Source organism: Mastigoproctus giganteus, chromosome 5, assembly GCF_048544385.1.
Source record: "Mastigoproctus giganteus isolate SK-2022 chromosome 5, ASM4854438v1, whole genome shotgun sequence".
NCBI classification, from domain to species: domain Eukaryota; kingdom Metazoa; phylum Arthropoda; class Arachnida; order Uropygi; family Thelyphonidae; genus Mastigoproctus; species Mastigoproctus giganteus.
Window position 1 is genome coordinate 204,576,546 of NC_143579.1, and position 27,174 is coordinate 204,603,719.

At 34.6% G+C, this 27,174-nt stretch overlaps 1 protein-coding gene across 1 annotated transcript in view; it reads right to left on the reverse strand.

Annotated features, from left to right (window-relative positions):
* rogdi (rogdi atypical leucine zipper) overlaps positions 1-27,174 on the reverse strand; it is a 129,958-nt gene that overhangs the window by 64,605 nt on the left and 38,179 nt on the right. Inside the window, exons 5-7 of the mRNA XM_090373652.1 lie at positions 23,018-23,101; positions 19,868-19,975; positions 5,664-5,762 (exon numbers count right to left, since the gene is read on the reverse strand). Of these exons, the coding sequence (XP_090229778.1) occupies positions 5,664-5,762; positions 19,868-19,975; positions 23,018-23,101 (291 nt within the window). The remainder of the gene's footprint in view (positions 1-5,663; positions 5,763-19,867; positions 19,976-23,017; positions 23,102-27,174) is intronic.

A 27,174-nucleotide genomic window follows, 5' to 3' on the forward strand; every position in this document is an offset into this window, starting at 1 on the left:
GATATTTAAAAATATTTAACATACCTTACTGTGAATTCCTTAAGAACAATAGCTATTTTTTAAAAATAATTCTCCAATTCAAAAGTATTTTTTCTCAAAAGCTCATTCACTGTCACTCTGCATGCACACTTTGTATCATTAGCAATACTTACATTTTTCTTGTGATGTAAACAAAATGGTGTATGCATGTAATCCATTTATACATGCATACCTATAATGTTATCTATAATTATGTGAATTCTCTGTAATTCAGCATGCATTTCTTGGGGAAGTGAATAGTAACATAAGATTTAAAGGTGACGTATACTGTATAATGATACTATATGCAGTACACCAACAAATTTTCATTATAGCTCCATACAATTTCATTATAGTGAAGTTTATCTGTACTTGGTTTTGGCAGTCTTTTTTAAATTAGACAAGTTATTCACAAGTCACGGAATCTAATTCAGACTGAATTCATTGTGGACATATTTCAAATAATCTATAGTAAAGCACATATAAAACCAATATCACTGGTAACTTCTTGAGAGCTAACTTTCCAATCTTAGGCGAGGTGGTAAATTCAAGTCACAATCGCTGTATCTGTTGCTCTTCATTGTATTCGATCTTGGATAATTTAGTGAGTGAGCCACCATTAGTGAGTCCATCAGTAACATTCACATTGGTAGTGACAATATACGGCTTTCCGATGATCAGTAGGAGCTCATAGGATAATCCACCCATGTCAGTAACCGACATTTTGTAGTTTCTGGTGAATGTGTGCTTCTTGCTCTGCATTCGTGCAACCCATGAAGATGCCTTGCGCAACTGATTCCACTTTCTAGATTTTGCCACATCTTGTATTTTAACAGCCATATTTTAATTTGTCTGTCTTAAGCATGGACACTAATATAGTAGTCGAGCGTCAAGTCACAAACGATGCCTCAAATTGACACTTCTGTTGTTTATCCAGCATTATTTTTTTGTAACATGTGAATTTTCATTATTTGAAGCTTTTCTGCTCCCCGAAGCCTCACTAGCGAAAACAGACACTAACTGGTCGATCCCTGAAATGGCGTCTTTTTTGTTCTCACCCAAAGGATCTTTGGGAGCATTATTTAGCCACAGCAAAATGTGTGCATGTGGACTTCCACATGTGCACAGAAATTGCAGTGAAAGTGTAGAGGCACACCAGCCTACTGAAATGACACCAGTATATCCAAAAATGTTTAATATTGAGGGAACTGCATCTTCGTTAACAATTTAAGATAACTCAGCCTAGTAATAGCATCAATGAATCTGTAAGGTCTAATTATCCCACGAGAGGAAAGTGCACACGCTCCATAGCAGATTAACATCTTTCTGTAGAGTGAGGTAAGGATTGTCACTGGCTCAGTAACCAAGTACTGGCGCAGTACACACTTGTGATGAGTAAAATGACAATTTTTTTTTATGTGAACCCCAAACACGAGAGGTATTAGAACCTATAGTACTTAGTACCGCGCTTGGGTTGGAGGTTGATTTTTTTTTTTTTTTTTTTTTTGATTTGGTAGTTGTTGGCGCATCGGCTTCTGTGGCCATATTGCACCTCCCAAGGTTTTTGCAGTACTTTGATCCAAGCCCGAGGCGGGAATCGAACCTGCGACCTTTGGGTTGCCGGGCAGGTACTTTACCCACTCGGCTAGCCCGGTCGGCATTGGAGGTTGAGAAGACGAAAGAAGATATTTGTTGACATTGGACTTGAACTTCTGTAGATTGTAATTTTCAGGAAATACGTATGAAGGAAGGTTGTTCCAGAAAACGGCAGTTGAATGAATAAATGAGGAAGATGAAAAGTTGGTTCTGTGGGTTTGAAGTTGGACAGTAAATGGATGTTGGCTGGTGGCGGCACGTGTTCAGACTGTTTTGAAAGAGAGAGCGGGAATTATAGAAGCCAATTCAGAAGAACAGTGCTAATGGAAGTATCTGTAGAAGAGGCATGCAGCAGAAACAGTGCGTCTATGAGAAAGCAAGTGGAGAGACTCTGTTAGAGATGAATCATTAATTAACCTAACTGCCCTCTTCTGAATGGAATCAAGAAGCCTGAGAGAGGTTTTGGGGGCACCACCCCAGATGTGGGAACAATATTCCATGACAGGGCGGATTTGCGATTTATACAGAGTGAGCAGCTGTTTGGAACAAAAGTAACGCCGAGAGCGAAAGAGAAAACCAAGTTTTTAGATGCAGAGGAAGCAATATTTGTAATGTGCTTGTGCCAAGAGAGACTAGAAGTCAGGGTAATCCCCAAAAGAGATATATCATTTTGCCTAGAAATCGGAGTGTCACTAAAGATAAGCATAGGAGCAGAAGAATCCTTTTTGTGAGATATAAGACAAGACTGAGTTTTAGAAGGGTTGAAATCAACTAAGTTGTCTTTGCCCCACTGGAGAATTACCTGAAGATCGGCATTTAAGGAATTGGTAGCAGATTTTCGAGAAGTTGAAGCTGATTGAGCAGGACAAGGTTTCTCAAAATGGAAAGTTGAATGCAATGTGCTATCATCGGCAAAACTATGGATAGGATTTCCAGTCAATGGAAGAAGGTCATTGATATACAAGAGGAAAAGAGTGGGGGAAAGAACTGAACCTTGGGGGACACCGGCATTAGTGGAGAAGTTAGAAGACAGAGAGCCATCTACCATCTCCCGCAGTGAGCGATCAGAGAGAAAACTGGATAACCAATTACTAAAATAAGTTGGCAAACCATAACATGGAAGCTTGTTTAGAAGACCTTTATGCCAAACACGATCAAAAGCCTTTGAGATGTCAAGAGCAACTACTTGTGTTTCACCGAACCTTTCCATTGAATTAGTCCATAAATGGGTTACATAAGCCAGAATATCACCAGTGGATCAACACTGACAGAATCCATACTCGCGATCGTTGATCAGATGGAAGGTTTCTAGGTAGTTTAAGAGTTGGCGTTTAATTGATTTCTCCATTACTTTAGAAAGAGTAGAAGTAATTGCAATGGGACAATAATTGGATGGGAGGGATTTGTCACCCTTTTTTAGGAACTTGCTGGATATGAGCAAATTTCCAAGCAGAAGGAAAAACACCTTTGGAATAAGAAAGTGAAAAAAGGCGGCAAAGAATAGGAGTAAGTTCAGGAGCACAGGTTTTGAGAACAAGTGGAGAAATACCATCAGGACGGAAGATCACAGTAGGCATTGAATGGAGCGTGTTGGGAATGGTGGGAGGTGTTTTACCAAGATCATTAATACATGAGCTGGAAGAAAAATAGGATGCTAGCAGGTCAGCTTTATCCTTGGCTGAAGTGACAACAGAACCATCTGGTTTGGACAGAGGTGGGAGCAGAGATGGGCAAAAGTTGCGGCCAATAGCTTTGGCAAGAGACCAGAATGCTCGGCTAACATTAGGGCAAGAAGCAAGTTTTCTACTCTTAGCGTGTTCAAACTCTAGTTTGGACTGATTAATTACTGCTTTACAATTGTTGCAAGCTTTGGTGTAGGCAGAAAATGAAACTGAAGAATTAGAAACAAGCCAATTACGATATGCAACATTCTTCTCTTGGACAGCCTTAGCACATTTATTGGAAAACCAAGGTTTAGATAAAGGACGAGATTTTAAAGTGGAGTGTGGAATAAAGGATTCCATTCCTGCAAGAATAATTTCACTGACATGATCTGAGCAAACGTTGACATCAGAAGTTTTGAAACAGTAATCCGACCAAGGAAAAGAAGAAAAGAAGTCTCGCAGGTCATCCCATTTTGTATTCTTGTAATGCCAAACAACACGAGGTTGGGAATAGCCATGAGATAAAGGTTCCATTGGAGAAGAGACAATCACCAAGTTGTGATCTGAAGTGCCTAAAGGACCTCTCACTTCGACCGTGTACTTAGAAGGGTTGTTTGTGAGAAAAAGATCAAGCGTATTGGCTGTATGATTAGGATTGTCTGGTATTCTTGTAGGTAAATGAACAATCTGTGCTACGTCATTAGTAATTGCAAAAGCCTCAGCATCTCGACCTGCTGGGTCGGTGTGACTAGAAAACGGAAGCCAGCTGGAGTTGTAAACATTAAAACCACCAAGGAAAATTACCTCACTGTTAGGAAAGTTGGACTGGAGAAAGTCAAGTTGCAAAGAGAGGAAGTCAAAGAGCTCCAACTGATTAGTGGAGTTGGGAGAACGGTAGAGACAACAGATGAGTTTGACACAATGAGGTAGAGAGATTTTAAGCCAGAGAAGATCAAAGAGAGGAGATTCCAAATTGCCAAGTCTCTGACCGGGAATATCAGAACAATCTGATCAGAAGAATATCAGAATTTAATCTGAACATCACTTCATCTGATGATCACATCCTGAAAATTGCCAGCTTTACTGTTCTTCTTATAGTACTACTTACAAAAGTTGGTGGCACTGTCACAAAATGGTGCTTGTTCATCAGGATAACATTCCAGAATCACATGAAATAGCCAAGGTATAAAATAAAATGTTTAAACTTTATGTGCTTTTAAGATTCTCATAATACTCTAATGACTGGAACACAGTTCTCAGGAATACTCTCATGTTGACTTCTTTAGTGATTGATCATATGCACTTCTAACAGCTTGGATGTTTCCAGCACGCCTTGGTGTTCCTTTTCTTTCAGCTTTTCCTTATTAATGCTGTAAATAGTTCTATGTTCTTCAAACTTATCAGAAGCAGGTTACTATTAATGCATTCAGTCCCAAACAGACTGAACTTCTTTAATGTTTTCATACTTCCAGTACTATTTCAGAATGCACTTCTCCTCTCTTCTAATGTTAGTCAATTATTCTCAGAGCTTAATGGGTCACCAGTTAAAACCTAATCATTTATTTTAAGTTTAAAGTGAACACTTTTTTATTGAAACTGAACATTGTCTACAAAATAATGTCGTGTTTACATAATTCTAACTCACTTCATTAAAGTGTTTACATAATTCTGACTCACCTTTAGAATGGATAAACCTCACAGCTTAGACAATCTGATCAATAAAATAGACAATTTATTCAATGAATAAATATCCTTTCATACTTGATGCTAATCAAAATTAAAGCACAGATACATCTCTAACTAAACACTATACATGCTCTTTGACTGCCAGTGGCAATCCATCACTGAAATAGTGTTGTGTCAACATTATAAAAGACTTACTGATTCATTCAATATGAGCTAATTTCAATGAGTCAGTTTATGAATGCACTTCATAAGACAATTAGAAAAAAATAAATAAATCTCTATATGAGTGCTTGAAATCACTTTTATTGCAAAAGGATAATTAAACCTGAGGATAAGAATAATTAAAATATTAAACCTGAGGTTGCTTAAAATAAATTAATAATAATTAGCAATGGTGAACACACACTGTTGCTCGGGTGCCTCCGTAGCCAAGCAGGCAGGAGTAGCAGTGCGTAGCACACGTTTCTTGATTAGACCCAGGTTCGAGCCCGTGACCATCAAATATGGAGGATGCGGAAAGGTCAGGGAATGACCACCACATATAATAATATGTGGTGATCATTCCCCGGAGCAATATGGCCTTAGTTGCTAATGCTCCTAAAAAAAACCAAAACAACAAAAACACTGTTGCTCAGCTGAGTAATAAAAATTATATGATGGCAAATCTTAAAGGATTAAAAATTAGCATTTTCTACTTACCATATTTCGACTACTTTTTAGCTCATCAATAGTTCTTTTCTTAGGAATCACCAAACAAGCTCTACCTCTTTGCAAACAATTCATCAGAGTGCTTACTACCTGTTTAAATTTAAATATTTAACCTTTTATATAACTTCTAAAACTGAAGATAATATATATATATATATATATATATCAACTTTGTTTTTACTTATTAGTTTTAGCCATTATTTAATGTCATATTATTTAGCAATATTTGCATTAAAAATTAGCTGTAAGGGAAATACACTTGGGCAGACCCCATGGCTCAATCTAATGTTTGACCAAAAAAAAAAAAAAATCTCTCCTTACATTTTATTGGAGCATATTAAAAATTATATTAATACAGAACTAGATAGTATGAATCAGAGCTGTACTACTCAATATGTTCTACGTTGGTGATAATATTAGTAAATTGATAAGAGGAGTTTACCTCAATATAGTACGTGGAACACTTCCGTATGATACCCTCCAGAAATTAAAACGAAAAAATCGACAACTTACCGGTACATTAAAGTAAAATATAAATAATTAAAGTGAAATATAAATAATTAAATAATCAATTTAACACAATTCAAAATCAATTCAAAACAATTAAAATTCAAATTAACGCAATTAAAAGAATCTAACGAAAATATTCAAAACGATTTTCCTTCCTGAAGCTGTCAATGCTTTTCGACCGACTGTCGTGATCACAGGAATGAAAATTCCTGTGATCACGACAGTCGGTCGAAAAGCATTGACAGCTTCAGGAAGGAAAATCGTTTTGAATATTTTCGTTAGATTCTTTTAATTGCGTTAATTTGAATTTTAATTGTTTTGAATTGATTTTGAATTGTGTTAAATTGATTATTTAATTATTTATATTTCACTTTAATTATTTATATTTTACTTTAATGTACCGGTAAGTTGTCGATTTTTTCGTTTTAATTTCTGGAGGGTATCATACGGAAGTGTTCCACGTACTATATTGAGGTAAACTCCTCTTATCAATTTACTAATATTAATACAGAACATAAATTCTGCAATATCTCCTAACAGATACATGCAGCTTGTTAAATAAAATAACAATGCAACTGATGGAATTAATTTATAAGAACTGATTTTATTCATTAAAAAAATCTATATTCTATGGCTGATGTAACACACTCAGATAAGTATAAAATACAATATTGTTGTTTTCACCTGTTCAGAATATATAAATTAATGTATAAATCTGCGAGTGATCTGGAATGCCATTTTAATACAATTAAACATTGCTTTAATTAATAAATAAAGTAGTATAGCTATGATTGTAGGACAATTATCAATGTAAATAAGCAAGCATCAGCAAGAAAATGAAAATTAATACCATTCAAAATAAAATAAAACAAGTAATTAGTGAAAAATAATAAAGATTAAAACTACACAATGCAAATAAAAGAAAAAGGAATACAAAGAGATCTTATTAACTTGCTTTACATATTGATAAGTATATCATTTGGGCCAATGCTCATCAATATGCAAATAGAGTAATTAATATAATACTAACTATTTCTGTGCACATCATACAATAGTGAAATGCCATTAACATTATTATTAGGTCTAACAATAATGTTAATGGCATACATAAGAGAACCATGTTATCAAGCACAAGGGTACAGAAGAACAAGCACTGACTGACCGTGGTTCAAGACAATGACTGCTAAATATGGCAATGTTCTTGTATCTCACTATTTTGTGAACTCCTCTGACCTTATGTATGGTTGTTCCTGAGCATAAGCAGAAAATGTATCATTTATTTATATTGTAATTTACTAAATATACATGGAAAATTATATAGAATTAAATACAATACTATTAGATTATAATTAATCATTTATTGGTATAAAAAAGGGGCAAGCTTTATGGTTAATATGCTTAAAATATAAAATAATTATTAAAAAGAATGTAGGTACAAACCAATTAGTGACCATTATTCAAATGGTACATGTTTTTGAACTAACCATTAATTACCTTCTATTGAATTAAGCTAACAACTTTTATCTTCTAATTTAATTTTAAAGAGGAGATTAATTTTAATATATGAATTGTTGTTTGTTTTCATCCGTTCAGTCACAGCTGACTTTCGGAGACTTTATGGGCAAGCTATCTCCATACTTTCCAGTCTTCAACAGCTACTTTCAAGTCGTTCATGCTCATGCCAGTGTCGCTCTTTATGCTTCCAAGCCAGTGTGTTCTTTGCTGACCTCTTCTCCTTGTTCCACTGACCTTTCTTAGCATTATCGATTTTTCCAATGAATTGGATCGCATTTCATAACCGAAATATGTCAATCGTAGCTTGGTGATCTTGGCTCCCAGTGATGTTTCTGACTTGATGCAATCCAAAACCCCTCTGTTCGTAACTTTCGCTGTCCATGGTATGTGAAGCAGCTTTCTCCAGCACCAGAGTTCAAAAATGTCAATGTTTCTTTTGTCTGATTTTTTCATTGTCCAGCTTTCACACTCGTAAGTTGTTATGGGAAACACTATAGCATTAACCATTCTGGTCTTCGTTTTAAGGCTGATGTCTTAAAACGAAGACATCAGCCTTAAAACTAGTCTTTCCAAATCAACCCCAGGGACTTACATCTGGTGAGTATGGGCTTGGCACACACCCAGGGTCCTGAGCTGCCAGATATCATCATTCTTCTCTTTTTTGGTGATTCCTTTCTATTTCTCTCTCTCTCTCTCTCTCTCTCTCTCTCTCTCTCTCTCTCTCTCTCTCTCTCTCTCTCTCTCAGGGTAACTTGGAAATTTTTTTTGTGGCTGGTGCAGCATAAGCCTCAGGCTTCCTTGCACTATATGGCTAATAATAATAATCTTCTCCATACTCAGCACTGTTCTGCATTCAAGTGAAATTCTTCTTTTAATTTCAGGGCCACATTCTCTGCCCCAGTCGACCTTAGATCCAAGAAAGATGAAATCCCGGACAGATTTGAGCTCTTCATTATTAATTTTACTTCTCCTATCCCAGCTATTGTCACATTTTTTGTTTTCTTGATGTTAAGCTGCAATCCTGCTTTTTTGCTCTCATCTTTAACCATTAAAATCAATTGTATTAGATCAGCGGTTCTCAAAGTTGGTCTGCAGACCCCTGGGGGTCCCCAAGACCCTTTCAGGGAGTCCGTGAGGTCAAACCTATTTTCATAATAATAATACTAAGACATTATACTAAGACTAAGACATTAGGGTCCTCAATAATTTTTATTTAAGAGTGTAAAGGGGTCCTGAGACCAAAACGTTTGAGAATCGCTGTATTAGATCTTCATTTTCTGTAAGCAGAGTTGTATCATCTACATATCTTAAATTATTTGTTTCTGCTGCCAATTTTCACTCCAATTTCTGACTCATCCAAATACAATTTTCTCATAACTGATTCAGTATACAAATTAAATAGAAATGGGAATAAGATACAGCCCTGTCGCACACCTTTTCCGATTTTAAACCAGTCTGTATCTCCAAATGTAGTTCTGACAGTTGCTTTTCGATTGGTGTACAATGATCCTATTAGCTCAACCAAGTGTGCAGGTACTCCCAATTATATCAAAGAATTCCTCAATTTCCCGTACTCAACACAATCAATGCTTTGGTATAGTCAATGAATCACATGTATCCAACTTTCTGAAATTCATGGGCTTTTTCCATGATCCAACAGATGTTTGTGATGTGATCATGAGTGCCTCTTCCTTTGCACAAACCAGCTTCAACATCAGGCAGTTCTGCTTCCATGATTCTATACAATTGGGCTTGAATGATTTTTAATAGCTTGCATATGATATCAAGGCTATTGTACGGTAGTTCAAGCAATTTCGGGTGTCTCCCTTCTTTGGGATTGGAATAAACACTGATCTCTTCCAGTCTTTTGGCCACAGATTGATTTCCAAATCTTCCGGCACAAAGCGGTGATAACTGTAATTGGCAAAAGTGCTAACAATTCTGATGGTATTCTATCAATTCCAAGGGCTTTTCTCCTTAGTAGTTGCTGCAGCCCATACTATCTCTTCCTCTAAAATATCGGGTTCTAGTTCATCCTGCCCTTCCGCTTCAATCTGTTGATGTTTGTTTTTATTTGCATACAGTTCTTCCATGTATTCTTGCTATCTTTTCCTAATTCCTTGTTGATCAGTTGCATCTGTTGTTGGTGCAAAGACTTGAAGAAATATGACTTTTAAGCAGTTTTCCATTAATGCAGATGGCCATTACTCTGTCACTTACTGGCAATTCTCTTGTTCACTATAAATGCCACACAATTTCTCCTGATTTTTTCATTCCCAGAGGAGTAAACTATAAAATCGTCTCACTGAAAGTAGCCATTTCCCGTCCAATTTATTTCACTGACACAGAGGATGTCAATCTTGGTCCTATCCATTTCACTCTTAATGATATCCAGCTTTTTCATGATTCAAACTCCAAACATTTCATGTGCCAATCCTATGTGTTTTTGTACAGCACAGACTGTTCCTTCCATTGTGGCCTGCCTCAGCAAACAGGCCTCCCGAAGGCTTTAACCAAATTGCATCATCTGTACCCACATTACTAGAAACAGGTCATCGCTGTTCTGTTCTCCAGTAGCATGTTTGATACATTCCAGCCTGGAGGATCCACCTTCAGGTATCATCTCTAATAAATTCTTGAGCTTGTTCATAAAGTTTTCCGGTGAAAAATACTGGAGTAGGTCACCATGTCTTTCTCCAGCAGTGTATGAGCTTATGCAGCATCAGCCAAAAAAAAAAAAAAAAAAAAATTACAAAACAATCCCCTCTAAATGTTTGTCCAGTTCCTCCTTAAATTAATTTAACCTATCAACTTCCACAATGACAGATGGAAGTTTGTTCCAGCAATTAATCATCCGCTGGCTAAAGGCAGATTTCCACACATCTATTCTACATCTGTCCTTTCTCAATTTCAATTTATGCCCCCTTAGGTTCATAATCTGAACAAGTGGAAGAATCCCATCAGAATTCAGCATGCTCAACTCATTCAAGGCCTTATACACCTCAATCAGATCACCTCGCAGGTGCCTAGTCTCCAGCTTCTGCAATTTGCAGAAATTAAGCCTCTCCTAGCAGTGGTGTTATTATATGGCTGCATAGGCCTTTACTAATTAAACCTCAGTATTTAAAAATATATATTGTTTCCAATAAGGTGATATTTTGTTCCAAAATTAGATACAACTAATCAATGTGACAAACCCCCTCCACCTAATTAAAGTCCCTGCATCCATAACTTATAGAATTTAAAAGCAGCTCTTCAAACTTTCAAATACCAGTGCTATGCTAAAGCATTGGCAGCAGTTGGAATTGACAGTTAGAACAAAGAATGCTCTAACTGCCAAAACAGACTTATCACAAATTTAGCATAAATATTACCATTCCTTGATTATAAATAGTCAAACCTGATGAACTTTATTGCACTATACTAGAGTTTCACAAAAGAATTTAAAATAAATATCTTAAAACCATATTTATAAATTATTTAGCAAGAGCACAAATAAAAGCAATCCACAGAGCTAAATGCCATTGTTGGCAATTCTTGTGTAAATGTATGAATTAATGATAAACAATTAAAATAATTATCAGTAACAAGCAGTATACAACAATCAACATAAACTAAAACGCTTATACAGTCGAAGCCCTCTTACCTGATGATCAGACCAATATTGGGCAGTTTATTGGAAAGGTTAGTTAAAGCAGCAATCAAAAAAATATGCATATGTACCTTAAGAATTTTATTTTTACTCAAAACATACACATGTACAGGGCAATTTTTTTTTATTCATCATACCATTTTATATAGTGTTGGGAAATTCATGAAAACATGTCCTTCATGCTTAAAAATAATGTACCGCAGTCAGAATGCGAAGTTGCAAAGAACATGTTCCTAGGTTTCTTCCAAAATGGAAAAAAAGTATCTTCACTCACTTTCTTAAGATTAGGAATTATTTATTATTAATAGCCATATGGTGCAAGGAAGCCTGAGGCTTATGCTGCACCAGGAAAAAAAAAAAAATTCCCGAGTACTTAAAGAGCATATCCTGAGAGAGAGTCAAAAGCAGAAGGGGAATCACCAAGAAAGATAAGAATGATGATATCCAGTTCAGGACCCTGGATGTGCCAAGCCCATACTCACCAGATGTGAGCCCCCGGGCTAATGGTTCATGGATTCTTCAAAACACTTTGTTCTATAAATAAAAATCACATGGTTTTAAACCAGGTACCCCTGGAGGCCATTCCAATCCTTTGTCATATAACTGAGCATAATGGTTAGAAACCACCCAGTTATCAAAAATTTTTGCATTGTCCATAACGTCATTTTCCAATAAATTGTCATCAATTTGTTGGAAAACCTAGTTAAATCTATTGTGTCTTCTTGTTGTAAATTTTTGGAACCTTCAATAAATTAAACTTTTTTCATGCCATTTGTCTAATGTCAGAGATATGACTGAGGTGTTTATGGTTTTGTTTGACATATTTGATTGAGTAATTTCAATGCTGATGGAATCCTTCCTCTTGTTCAGACTACACAACGAGGGGGGTATAAAATCAAATTAAGGAAGGATTGTTGCAGGATAGATGTGCAGAAATTTGCCTTCAGCTAGTGGGTAATTGCCTGTTGGAACAAACTTACATCTGATGTTGTAGAGGGGATTCAAAAAAAAAAAAAAAAAAGTTGCTTGATGGTATATGACATGATATTTATTCAGCAGTAATGATGCACGTGATTTCAAAAAATTGACAAACTGAACACTTGAATTGCAAAACTGTCACTTCCTACAGAACTACATAACATCTTCCACTAGTGCCTCACACAATTATACCAATGATCACTGGTAGCATTGTACTGATATAAATAACATAAGTTTACCTTTAAAATGTATACACTATACAAGGTTTGATCAAAACATTTAATGAATGTTGCAAAAAATTTATTTTATTCAATGATAAACTGTCTCATTGCTAAGGTTCTTCAATATAATCTTTATCTGAAACCATGAACTTGTTCCATCATACTTGCCACTAATCAAAACAGTTTCAGATGTCATCTTTTCTGAATGCCTTTAGGCAGTCAGCTGTTTTTGAATGGATTTCTTGAACCAACTCATTGTTTTTCCTTTATGTCTTGTTTTAATTTTTGGAATAACCAAAGGTTGCACTGTGCCAAATCAGATAAATAGGGTGGGTGTGGCATGATAGTTATGTTCATGCCAGTCAAAAAAATTTTGGATGACAAGTGACATGGTGCATCATTGTGGTGAGGAGGTTAACCATTCTGCTATTTTTTAAGTAATTTATGGCAGGTTGCATCTCTCAACCATCTTAAAACTTGGTGGTAGGTTGCATTAACAGTGGGGCCTCGTGGAATGAATTCTAATAACATCATCTCTTTGTTGTAAAAAAAATGCAATGAGCATGACCTTCACATGTGATTTGGACTCCATGCCATTTATGGCCTCTAAAATGCCTCAAAAGCCGATTCCCCCTTCTCCATCACAGTAACATTTTCATAAACAGTAATAAGCATTTCATGTTTTCATAGCTTTCCTAGTTTGCAACAAAATTTAATGTTTGTGCCTTGTTGAAATTTTGTTATTTTTAGTATTACAACAATATAGGTAATGCATTGTTGTCCAGGATGTCTTGATAGACCTCAGCATCCGTGGTTTTGTCAAAAACAATGGTTCCAAGCCAAACCATGAAATGGTCCTCTGCTGAACTTCATTGTTGGACAATATAACTGGCAGATAGCTTTCTCCAGGCATTTGCCATGCCTAGGCACAGCCATCAGACTGGTAGACCATGTACCGTGACTCATCATTCCAAAGCACAGCTTTCCATTGGTACATGACAAGTTAAAAATTGGTGTATGCATGCACAAAAGATGTCACTGTAAGCCCAGCTCACAATATTTTAGCTAACACTATCCTTTCAAGAATTATATGAGCATTCAAACTTTTTGATCAACCCTTGTGTACATACATGCACATTGTGCACACACAGTTTGACAATTAATCTCCAGAAGTGAATGCACTGCACACACTTCAAAGCATGTTGGACCACGATATAAGACACAGTGGCAGCTGGCCACAATGACTGCGTCTCTCCGCATGGTCATTTGTACATTTGGGCAAATGGAAGATCTACATTAGGTTTCTTGTGCACTGTTTGGCTGATGAACAAAAGCTACTCGGACTTGAAGTACTTAAAGAGCATATCCAAGTTGTTGATGATGATCCCTCCTTGATCAATCTGATTGTAACAGGTGATGAGTCACAGTGCTTTGAATATGATCCACAAACAAAGAGACAAAGCATGGAATGGCAGTCAGCATCCTTCCAAGAAACAAAAATTTTGTTTTCAAACCATAAAAACTAAAATGATGTTGATCACTTTCTTTGATAGCAAGGGATTCATGTTCCACCAAGTTCCACCAGAAAATTTGTTCCACCGGGTAAGTGAACAAGAAGTACTATACACAAGTTTTTGATTGTGTGATTAAAAGAATTCATCAAGTTATACCCTGATTTCAAAAAAAAAGAGAGCTGATTCCTACTGCATGACTTTGTTGGGCAGCACTTTGTACTGATTATGAAGTTTTTAATAAAGTAAGGGTTGTAGAGTTAAACCACTCCTTTTAACTCATTTTTTTCTGTGAACTACTTGTTTTGAGAAATTAAATCATGTTGATAGGATGATGATTTGACAATGTAAAGCGCATTAAAGGAATTTATCAAAGAAATTAGTGGCAGTACATTCAAGGAGTTAAAAAATGTTTTCAAACAGCTCTACAAGCAATTGTGCAAGTGCATAGTTGCTCGCGGCAGTTAATTTTAAAATCATTAAAAGCTTTTTCATTCTAACATCTGGTTTTCTTTAAACTGATTCATTCCTGGAACTTAATTGTCAAATCTTGTATATACACAGGGCGTTTCAAAAAATGTGCAAAATATTTCTGAGACTTTTCCAAAATAAGAAAAAGAAAGATACACAAACATGTGCTTGATTCTGAATGGTTATGGAGCTATGGCTTTTTGAATTTTAAACATGTTAGGTAATGTACACCTAGCATGATATGAAGTAGTAATGAAGTGAGTCATACTTCATGCACATTTGATTTTTTTCCCTTAAATTGATTTTTTTTCTGTAATTAATAGAAGTGAAAAATAGAGTTAACTCCTTATCAATTAATTACTAAGATTATAACTTTATAGAACACTTAATAAAACTCCTTAGTTTCACATTCTCTAAACCATTCAGTTTAGAAAATGTGTAAAACAACTAAGGAGTTTTATTAAACGTTCTATAAAGTTATAATCTTCACATGTAGTTAGTTATGAATAATAATTCTCTTTGCAAGTGACACGATATTCATGAGTTATATAACAATACATGTGAGGCAAGCATGGGCTGTGTAAACTTAACAATACTGCATTAAAACTACATTTCTTTCTATACATTAAAATAATTTTCCGCCTAGTGATATTTATTCAGCCAATGGGAGAATAGAGATGCAGGGTTACATGGTAATACGTAACAAATACTAAAATACGTAACAGAAGCTTGTTTTACTGTGGTAAAGCAAACTTCTGTTTAAGCGTGATCACGTACTATGTTTATCTAAGATGGCCACGCGGTACCATGCTTGATTTCCATATGTAACATATTTATGTATTCATAACAGAGGAAGAGACACACGGTGTCAAAAGCTTCTGTAGGTATTTTATTTTACTTTATCAAAAGAAGCGAGTGCAGCGAGCAGGGGGCGAAGACCCCTAGTGATCTATGAATTTATTTTTTCCATATAGAGACTTGTGCGTAAAAAATAAATTCATAAATAATAAAATAATTTAAAAAATAGCAAAAGAGACAAATAACAATAAGCAACTAAGTATGAATAAAATATTACTTGGTATATGTCTAATTGTTATTTATTTTTTAACATTATTTTTACTATTTTTTCCATTCAAATCTCCACAGCTGCTATGAATTAATTAAATGTGTATAACATTAATTAAACAATGTGAATTACTGTTAACAAATAAATTTTATTATGTAAAAAAGTATGGCATTAAATTAAATTAAAGCGCCACATACTAGAACTACTAATTGTAAAGGATAGAGAATCTTTACCATTCCTAGCAGAAAGTCACACCAGCATCAGAAATTTCATTTAACTTCTAAGCAAGATATCTATATTTAATAGCCGTTGGCATAAAGAGCTTTTCGTTTTTTGTCCACTTTAACACTTTCTTATGTGTCTTATTTTTGATACTAATAATTTTTGATTTGCCGACGATGGTCATTTCCAATCTCAAATCCTCTATATTATCCTTGTATCTTCAACTAGTTGCTTAAGGTCCTTTTCTGTAATGATACAGAATTATACTTTCCTTGTTTCTATTAAGTTCACTTCACAAACTTGAGCAAATCTTAAGCTGAAACACTGTGTTTGTAATTAAGAAGGAGAATTTACACAAAATTTTAGTAGCCTTTTATCATTATTGCTGACTGGGCGGGTGGGGAATTGACAGTTTAAAACATAACTAAAATTAATTGAAAAAATAAACTTTTACTATGTTTCTGTTTTTCTTTCTATTACACACACACACACACACACACACACACACACACACACACACACACACACACACACACACACACACACACACACACACACACACCTATCTTTATGCTGAAATATTGTGTTTGCAATTAAGAGGGTATGATCTGCATAAAATGTGCAACTTACAATCTCACATGTGGTAAAAGATTAATTTTTCATTTTTCAGAGATAAATCTAAAATTCATGTTAATTACCATCAAGGTTTACCTTTCTTTTCAAATTTTCCTAAAATATATCTGTAGATGCAATTGTTATTTCAACCAATACTATTCTTTCTTCTTCATTAGTTTCCACTGTTATTTCTAAAATATTAAAGAATTCAATTTCATCTATATTTGGAACCTCAACTGCTCCATATGCATAGTCAAATTTCAGCACCTCATTCCACTTTAAATTTTGCCCACAACTCTAGACAATGCTACCCAGCAATTAATCTACTTTCTAGATCAGCGGTTCCCAAAATGTGGTCCACGGACTTCTGGGAATCCCAGGACCTTTCGGGAGTGGGGGGGGGTCCACAAGGTCAAACCTGTTTTCATAAGAATACTAAGACATTATTTACCTATTTCACTCTCATTTTCTCACGAGTGTACAGTGCACGTGTGATGATGTCATCGTTCTGATGGCTAATGGAATGTGTGCTTGTGTATTCTTGAATTTTCTAAGGTATAGGTTAAGGCACATATTTATACCCTAAATTTTAGGCCCTAGAGTTTAGGGTATAAATATGTGCATTTTCAGAGATTAACTCATTTTGTTCTCAGTACTTTTACCATGTTCTTACTAGCTATCTTCGGTTATACCTGCTATAATCTTTGTAACCTCATTATCATCCAATAAATCGTTATTTTTAAATCCCGAAGTTTTCCTTGCGCCTAAGTGGAAACACAACAAGAAGTAAGTACACTTTGTTGTCTTATCTTGCAATATTTTTAAAAAATTTTCGAAAACTTCTAAATTTTTAAATGTTATCTAAAACTGTTATTATTTTAGAATTTAATAATATTTTATTCTAAAATTAAAGTAAATTTATTTATAATATACTTTTCTTATATTTAAGGATGGATCAGTGGCTTATAAAAGGGAGATTAGAAGACTCGCTTTCACAATCCACAGCTGCAACGTATATGTCTAAAGATGCTTAAAAAGATGAAACTGAAATATCGGTAACTCTCTGACTCATGGAAGGGAGGATTTACTCCAAAGATTGGGTGGAATCGTCTATAAGAAACGAAAATATGATGAAAGCTATCTTTCCCTCGGCTTTATAGATGTTAGTAATTTACCTTACTGCGTCTTATGCAACGGAACATCTTCGAATAGTATTATGGTGCCAGTTAAGTTGCACTGTCATTTTGAGACAATCATTCAGAGTTTAAAGAAAAAGGAACTGAATATTTTAAAAAGTAGACAAGATGAGCTCTTTAAAAGCCAAAAATTGTTTGTTACAGCTTGTCAAACTATAAATGAAAAAGCCACTGAAGCATCTTACAGGATAAGTGCAAACAATAGCTGAGGGACTAATAAAGCCTTGTATAGTTGACATTGCTGAATGCCTGCTGAATTAAAAGTCAATAAAAGAAATCATAGCAGTGCCGCTTTCCAACAATGCAGTAACTCGTCGAATTAAAGATTTATCTGCAAACGTGAAGTCTGTGTTGATATCTCATTTGCAGAATTGTACTTTTCTACAGACATTGCTGGACTTGCTGTTTTGCTTGTATTCATCCAGTATCAGCACCAACTAATAATTGAAGAAGTTCTTCTTTTATGTGAATGCTTGCTAACAACAAACACAAGTGGTTCTGAAATATTCAAAGTGTTGAATAACTTTTTTCAATCTCATGGTTTATAATTGGAACAACTGTGTTGACATTTGCACTGATGGTGCAAAGGCGATGGTGGGGAAAACTGCTTGTGCATTAGGCAGTGGCACCAAACTGTAGTAGTCATTGTATTCTTCACCGGTACGCACTTTCAGTAAAAAAAAATGCCACTTTCACTTAAGAATGTCCTTGATGAAGCAGTAAAAATGATTAATTTTATTAACTCTCGCCCCCTGAGTACACATCTTTTTAATATTCTGTGTGATGAAATGGGAAGTATACATAAAGCACTTCTGCTACATACTGAAGTACGATGGTTATCTCGAGGAAAAGCATTTGTGCGATTGTTTGTTTGAGTTACAAGCTGAATTAGCCGCTTTTTTCATAGAACACCATTTTTACTTGAAAGAACGACCGACAGACAAACTATGGTTATTCAGACTTGAGTATTTGGCAGACATTTTCTCGAAAATGAACGAAGTGAGCCTGTCACTTCAAGGAAAACAACTGACAGTATTTGTTGCCAATGATAAAATTCGAGATTTGAAGTGAAAATTTGAATTTTGGAAAACTTGTATCTGCCAACATGTGACAGCTTCTCAACACTTGGGAAGTTGACAGCTTCCCAACACTTAAAGACTTTTCTGACGAGATCAGTGGTGATATTAACGAATGTGATTTTTTGATATTTTATAATGAAATGTGTCAACATTTGGAAGAAGCTACATATCTGTGTGAAGTAGGATTTTCTTCATATACTTCAACCAAAACAACACATTGCAGCAGACTGAATGCAGAAGCAGATATGAGAATCCAGCTGTCTTCTATTAAGCCAGACATTAGAGAGATTTGCAAAAATATAAAAGAATGCCACTCGTTTCACTAATTTTTTTTTTGTTTTGGAAAATATTGTTATTTTTCATAAAAAATGTTATTTATATTAATATTTAATGGGTTTATTATTGTTATTTTCAAATGAATTAATAAAGAAATATTTTAAAAATTTCTCAGTTTTAATTTCTAATGAGGTAAATATTGATAGTGTAACTCACATAAACAAAAGCTCTTTGGGGTCCTCAATAATTTTTAAGAATGTAAAGGGGTCCTGAGACCCAGAAGTTTGAGAACCACTGTTCTAGATGCAAAAAAAAATCTTATATTTCTCCTAACTATGCTTTTCAGTCATCAAAAATGTGCAGACCATGCAATTACATATGGAAGTGTTCACACAAATAACAACTATCTGTGTGAACACTTTCCATAATTTTACAATGTTGTGAATGAAGAGAAAAGTCCCATCTGGTCTTTCACAATCTTTCCTCTTCCTGTAAGGGACCTAACAATCTTTATAAAAGTAGCAATTATAAACTCATGTCTCTATCACTTCTACATTACTAATTATGCATTTGTAAACAACTATGAATACTGGAAAATTTGTGATACCACAACTCCCAAATTCAGAGTTAGTACAAAGATTGTATTAGATCTCTAATTTAAAATTCCTTTAGTCTCCTCAAAAAATCATGTACCAAAATCTACTTTCCTTACAAGTTCCAAAACTCAAAAAAAAAATTCAACCACCACAGAAAAACTACAAAAATATATAAGTGGAATACAGAACACAAGTTTAATTAGAACACTAAGTATACAATTAAATTATTAGTACATTTTATTTATTTAAATAATTATTAAAAAGTAAACCTAAATAAAACGACAAACCTGGGATACTTCTTCTGCAGACCTAAAATCACATTTTCCAGTTGTCAAAACAGGAATGGAAGCAAATATCTGGAGGGCACTCAATATATGATTTCCCGCATCCTGTATCTATAATAATTATAATGATAATATACAAGTACTCCAAACTAAAGGTATTATTTTTTAATGATAATTACAAACATGAAAGGTTACCAAATCAATATTACACTACTGCAGAACAGGTGAGAGTTGGAAGAAACTTAACATTGAACATGAATATCTAATTCACTTTATTATCCTCTTAAAACCTATCAATCTTCTTATTAGTAGTTGAAATAAATAATTAAAAAACGTTACATAGATATAATTATTTATGATGACAAACAATCTCTAGACTTGTAAATACATTATTTAACAACAATATCTGCTAAGTTCATCTAATACAAGCCTGGGCAACCCACAGGCAATATAGTCCATACAGAGGTTTCTCAAGCCAGAGAAATAAGTTTCCCAAGCAAATTTTAATTTAACATTCTCACTTCTCGTAAATTAATTGTACTTCATGTTGAATTAAAATTAATTTGCAAAAAGAAAGAATGATAAAACAATTTACAACAAATACTTGAAGAATCAAAATTTTTCAACTTGAGAGATTCTGACACAATAAAACAGCCTTCAAAGCATACATACATACACATTCATACTCCTTTAGTTACACATATGAATATGTGCATACATATATATATATATATATACACACACATGCATGCTTGAAAACAGTTAAAGACTGTCTTTAACTCTTTTGTTGTATATATTTTAAGTCATTCAAATTTTTATTTATTGAATTATGTTAGAAAAAAAAATTGAAATGGACAAAAAAAGATTACTTTGTGAAGCCATGCCATACTATGCAAGCACAACAGAAAAGTGTCTTACAGACACTTTTCAGTTGTGCTTGTCTACAAGATAAACCTGAATAAACTTATTCACAACACAGGGACCCAGTGTGCAATATCAGCCCTCCAAAACAAGGGAAAAAGGACACTGGTAGTGAAGGAATAATAGTAGTACCCCTCCATGGTCATTAATGGTCATATCTCTCCATGTCTTGGAGGACAGACTCTTGTGCACTCAATAATACAGATATGAAACCTTAGAGTTAGATCCCTATATAATATTCCGGGGTACAGTTGGCCTTCATTTCCTTTTTATGGATGATAATACACCTCCCACATACATTTCAGGTGACTGATGAATCTCTCACAACAACTGAACCCTAAAAAACACAATTTGGATGCATTGGAAAGGTAAACTAAAAGTTGCCACATTTTCCCTAAGGACCAGAATCCTGCTTGAGCTAAAATCTGCTCTCAAAGAAGAATGGGATTTACTGCCTACTGACCTCATGAATGACCTTGATGCAACTTGAGTACTTGATGCAAAAGCTGCACAGCAGTGAAGGCCTGATCATACCTTTTTGGAAGAGCTGGCAGTCACCTATGTAGATAATGAATTTGCATTTGATGCTGTGTACATCTCGTCTTTCCTAAAGCTACTAGAGAACCACTATCAGATAGGTGACATCTTAGCTTTCCTCACATCTCTGCTGAATTACTGCATAGTGAAATTGTATGTAGATAACTCCCAATACTGCAAAGTAATCTCGGTTGGAGTCCCACAAAGGGCAGTACTATCTGGCCTCCTCACCACCCTTATTGCTCCACTGGTAATCAAAAAGCTGAATATCCAGGTATATGCTGATGATCTAAAGGTACTCACACCAATTAACGCAAACCAAGACCCTCACCAAATCTCAGAAGGGCTAACCTCCATTCTTTCCTCAATATGTACCTACCTCAAACAACTTGGTCTGCACATCAATCCTGAGAAGTCAGAATACATGGTCTTCTTGTTAAAGCAACAACTAACAAAAATCTATCTGGTCCTCAATGGAGCCTCCATCCTGCTTGTCCAAAACCACATTAACCTAGGGATCAGATTTGACCCAAAGCTTCTTTTCGGCCAACATTTAGACATGCTCCTCACAAAAGCTGCCAGACTGAGATGGATATGCAAGCAATATCTGCAACATGTAACAGACAAATCCACCATGGTCACATACATCTCAACAATTGTGTATCCTCCACTTCTCTATACTGCAGAGATTTGGGCATCTGCATATATCCCTCTACCACCAAACAAGTGTTCTTAACTGAGTATTGGCTTCTTAAGTGAGCGTGCCACAAGCTTAGCCTACCTCCCCAACTCTGGACCACCACTATGGCCAACACACTTAACATCCCAAGGCTCGCATGACTCATTAATGAAAGGAGGCTCATCACAACAGTCAAGCTCATGACCGGTCTCATCTCCTCCCCTCTCCTCTCCTCTCCTCCTTCTGGGACAACTGTGCATGGAGGATCCCAGTGGTGCATCTACGAGCAACTCTCCAGCTATGTCCTCTACAAAGACACCTTCACCTGTCGGACTGGCTTCTTCCACAGCTGATGATATCTCGAGTCTAGGACTTAGATGTCGACCTCAACGAGTTCTGTCGAGATCGACAATATAGGAAAAGAATACTCAGTGGGGTGGCCAAGGCTATGACTATTATAATATGAGTCTTGAGCAAGGTATACTTTTAAGCCAAATCAACTATGTATACAATTATGCACCTCAATGTCTTCTATCCTTATAGTATGTATTTTTTAAAAAAATGGTTTGTACACTCACTTAATGTTCTATATAATATTATGTAGTATACTCAAGTCATTTTGCCATTTTCCTGTACTTTATTTCACTTATATATTATTTTATTATTTATTTATATATTTTCTGGCTTACTGAGGCAATAATGTCTCTGTAGTATATTGTTAACCCCTGGCCACTGTGCCAGGGCGGGCTGTTACAACTACTATTATCTAAATTATGATTCTAAGCATTGCAATAAAGATTCTCCTTCTTTTTTTAAATCCAGGCAAAAAATATGTGATTTTTGCAAGTAGAAAGTTAATCTTTTGTGACATGCATGGTCACTGCATTTTTGGTGTGCTTTGAGTTATTAATTTATAGAAAATATACAAAATTTGATTGACATCTTGACAGGTAGTGATAGGATAGCTGTAAAATGCGTAACTTCTGTATATGAGCAAATTCAAAATGTGTCCCTACCTGCTGCAATTTCCACTGGAAATCATTCTGAACAATAGTGCGATAGGAAGCCAGCTGGTGTTTATGGAGCTTTATAGTAATATCCTGAAAGATATTATGTTTAAAATGTCAACACAATCAGGCCAGATGGATAGACATTCTAATATTACATTATGTTACTACATTTACAACTATTTACACCAAATACAAGCAACATTTACAACCAATACAAGCACAGGCACAATCTGAATAATGAAACAGGTACAGAATGTCCAGTGATGTAATAATTAATATTGGATTATGATTTAGGGCCATTGGTTGCAATTTGAATGTTAAGACCATAATGGAATCTACAGTATAAGACAGAGTATTTGAAAGAATATATGTAGACAAATTGGTAAAGGTAGAGAACATCTGAAAGAAGCAAGCATCTGAAATATTTGTATTTCAGTATTTTAAGGTATTTATACTTAAGTATTTAAAATTCAATATTCAAATTCTTTAAAATATTATATTATCTTATACTGTGTAAAATCCTGTTATAGTAGCACTTTCTGGACAGTCTTCTAGAAAATGTTATAGTAGCACTTTCTAGAAGACTGTCCCTAAAGAGCACTATAAGTGAACCCTTTTCGGCAACTGTTTTTCACATTTCATTAATATTTTGGTAGATAATATTGACTTTTTTTTTTTTTTTTTTTGTTTTTCAGTGTTTATGAAGCAATATTTTATAAACATTGCTTCATAAACACTGCAAAACAATTTACTATGCTTTGCTTTTTTGGCACCTCAAGCTTTTTTTGTATCCTATTAAAAAGAATGAGAAATTTTAAATTTTATTAAATTAAACTAAATATATCTTTAGTATTATATACCTGATAAATATACTGTTAACATGAACTATAAGTGGGACTCCTTCATTCATTAATAACACTCATTAATGAAATTTATTGATGCAGTGTTGCACATGCACACAAAATAAACACTGATTACCATATCAGTAGTCAGACAAACAATGTTGATTTTAAAAAACCTGAAGAAAACATACAAATACAATAATAAATAGTTAAACATTGAGTTGTAAAAGGCATCCTTTCTACAAGGTATTTCTTGAAGGTATAATAAATGTGATTTATCACACTATCAAGACTTGTAATTTATTTACTTCATTCTCCAGATCCTATACTTCAAAAAAATCAATGAACTCTGCAAATGAAACTTTTAGTACATTTCTAAATATGTGTGTATAAATTGTTTTATTCTGTATGGTGATATTAATGTCAAAAAAGTTAGCCATTTCTTCTGTCCTTTTTTGATATTAACCCTCTAGCTGGAGAGCCAAATTCAAATCCATCTGCAGACACTGGTGAATATGTATACCAATAAATTTTTTGGGGGGAAAAGCAAGAAATAGTTTAAAATGGGAAATCTTACAAAACTTTTATTCTTAATTCTGGCATTATATTGGATAATAAGAACAAAAGACATCATTAGAAACAACAATCTTGTTAACCAAAAAAAAAAAAAAAAAAAAAAATCCTGACTAGCTTATGGTTAAAATTCAGGATAGCAAAAAAGTGAGTAAAAAAAAAAAAAAAAAAAAAAGGAAACCAAAACTCTATGGAAAATTAATATAGAAATAGGTGTTTTTTGACAAACATGGTAGCTATACTTTTCCAATTAAAAAAATTAATGATAAAGATTGGAAGTGAAGACCACACTGTACAAATACTAAAATTCACACTGATGTAATTCTAATAGATATTTAAGTTTATATATTGGCATATTTAAATTTAAATATTGGCATACAACACCAGGATAACATAATGGGTTGAGACTGGATATCATTTATAAGCACATGGAACTTGTTTTGTTCATCTTCCTTCAAACCAAATTGCAATTATATGGCAAAAAACAGTTAAGTATGAAAAGAAATGAAAATTGGTCATACATTACAGCTCCCCTCTTTGGGCATTTGTTTCACTGCTTAAATGAATAAAAATAAAACAAATTCTTACTTCTACCTCTGTGGGTACTCAACCTGGCTCTATTCTCTTGACTGCTTGAGCAAGCCAGACCCATTGTATTAGTTGGAATAAAGGGTTACTAGATGGGAGCCTAGGATTGGAGATATCTTTTTCACATGGAGAGAGACTTCAGGATGTCCTGGAGTAGACCTATGGATTGGTAGCAGAGTTCAATGTTATTCTTCTAGCCATTATTTAGTAGGAGGGAAGACCTTCTATTTGCAAGCCAAATTCTACTGTACATACTGGTTTGTAGAATAGGGAATAATTATTCCTCTCCATTCGTATTTTAAGAAAAAGAGAAAATTCTGGAACATAAGCTGCACTGTATATAAAATATATTAGCTCAGACTTCTTTCAAGTCTCTTCCCTGTTCAATACGGAGGAGATGGAACTTTTTTAGTTAAACAGGTGACCTTCATTGAAACAACAGAAGGCCATATTACTCTCCCCCACTTTTCATGTTCCACAGGCTGGTGTCTCCTAATTTGGCATACTAATTTATGGTATGATTGCCCAATGTAGACAGCACACTAGGAGGCAACCCTTTACATTGCACCCCTAAAAACCTGGTAGGGGAGAAAGGGAGATCATGTTCAAAGCCTGTTTTAATATCAGTTGTCAAGGAAAAGTATCTATGCGGTGTGATGTTTGGGGACCATTCACTCACCCCTGGTTAGAATGGAAAAGTGGAGGATATCTTCCCTAGCTGTTCTGTCGAGAAGAAAGGGACAGGAAATATTTTCCCTTGATTTCATTGATTATCCAGTGCTAAAACAATGGGATGATCAATAAAACGAAGGGAACATACAATGGTTCAGCCAGCAAACAGCAGAACCAACAGTTCCCCCTTCCTCCAACCTTTGTCAGATATTCCAGAGAATAGTAGACAGAAGAGCAGCAAAAAAGTAACTCTACCACCAATCCACTGGTGTATTCCAAGAGTTAAGAAATAACTTCTGATTTAAGAAATGCCTTCACAGGTCCCCATTCAGCGACTTTTTTTTTTATCCTATTGCAAAGAACTAGTAATTTTCAAGCTATTATTTTTTCAAGCCCAAAGTTGTGCATCCACAGAGGAAGAAATAGATCATGTAAGCAGCTTTTTATTTTTCTTCATTTAAGCCAGAGGTGTCTAACTTCAAACTACTGAGGGGACTGCAACATACCTCTTGCATCTATTTGTGGATTTCACTATAAAAATAGATTTTTTTTCAATAGAAATATCTGCCCTGCAATGGTAAGAGCTATAAAACACAAGTGCACAAGAGTAATAATAAATTCCATGGGATTCAAAACCATTTATTTAAATTTAATATACATATTATGTCACATACTAAAATTGGAAAAATTTAACGAATTTGCTTATGAAAAAAAAAAATTATTGCATATGTTACAGGATATCGACTGAAAAACTACGCATGATATTTAGTCAGCAGTTTTCAAAGTGTTTGCAACAAGATTTGCTACCATTCTGAAAGAGGAGGAAAGTATTGACAATTGTTTTGGAAAATGAAAGGATACTCTGATGTGCTGCACAAAATGAACTAAATACTGCATACTATCTGCAGGTGACTAGTTCAATGGTTTTCATTTAAGCCATAAGTAAAAGGCACAAAAAAAAATTGCCCAAAATGTAATGCCAATTGTCGATTCTTTCCAAATTCGTCTGTTACCTAAATTCTAAATTTCCCATGTATAACCAAAAACTTCTTGAGATAGACTAGCTGTTTCAATAAATTTTATTCTCTTTGTTTCATCCTATTCAGTGTGCAATAATTCATATTTATATTCAGAAATGACTTCAATGCATACATCAGAAATATTATTTTTGTTTAGGGATTGGAGACGGGATTCTATTCTAATAGTGTCTTCTATTTATTAAATGAAGATAGCTTTACTATCCTCTAACAAAAAATTTATGAAAATACTGTCCACATCAAAGGAGACTAAAGTGTCATTTGTCTTTTATTGGAATATTACATATCTGGATTAAGAAGTGCTGTGTATTTTTCAATGCTCAGATTAACCAAAAATAAAGATCAACAGTTTTTACTTACCAATTTTTAATATGCAACTTGTTGGCCTGAACAGCTCTTTCAACTACCTATTGGTTGTAAAGGGTACTCCTTCTTCATGGACTTGACATTT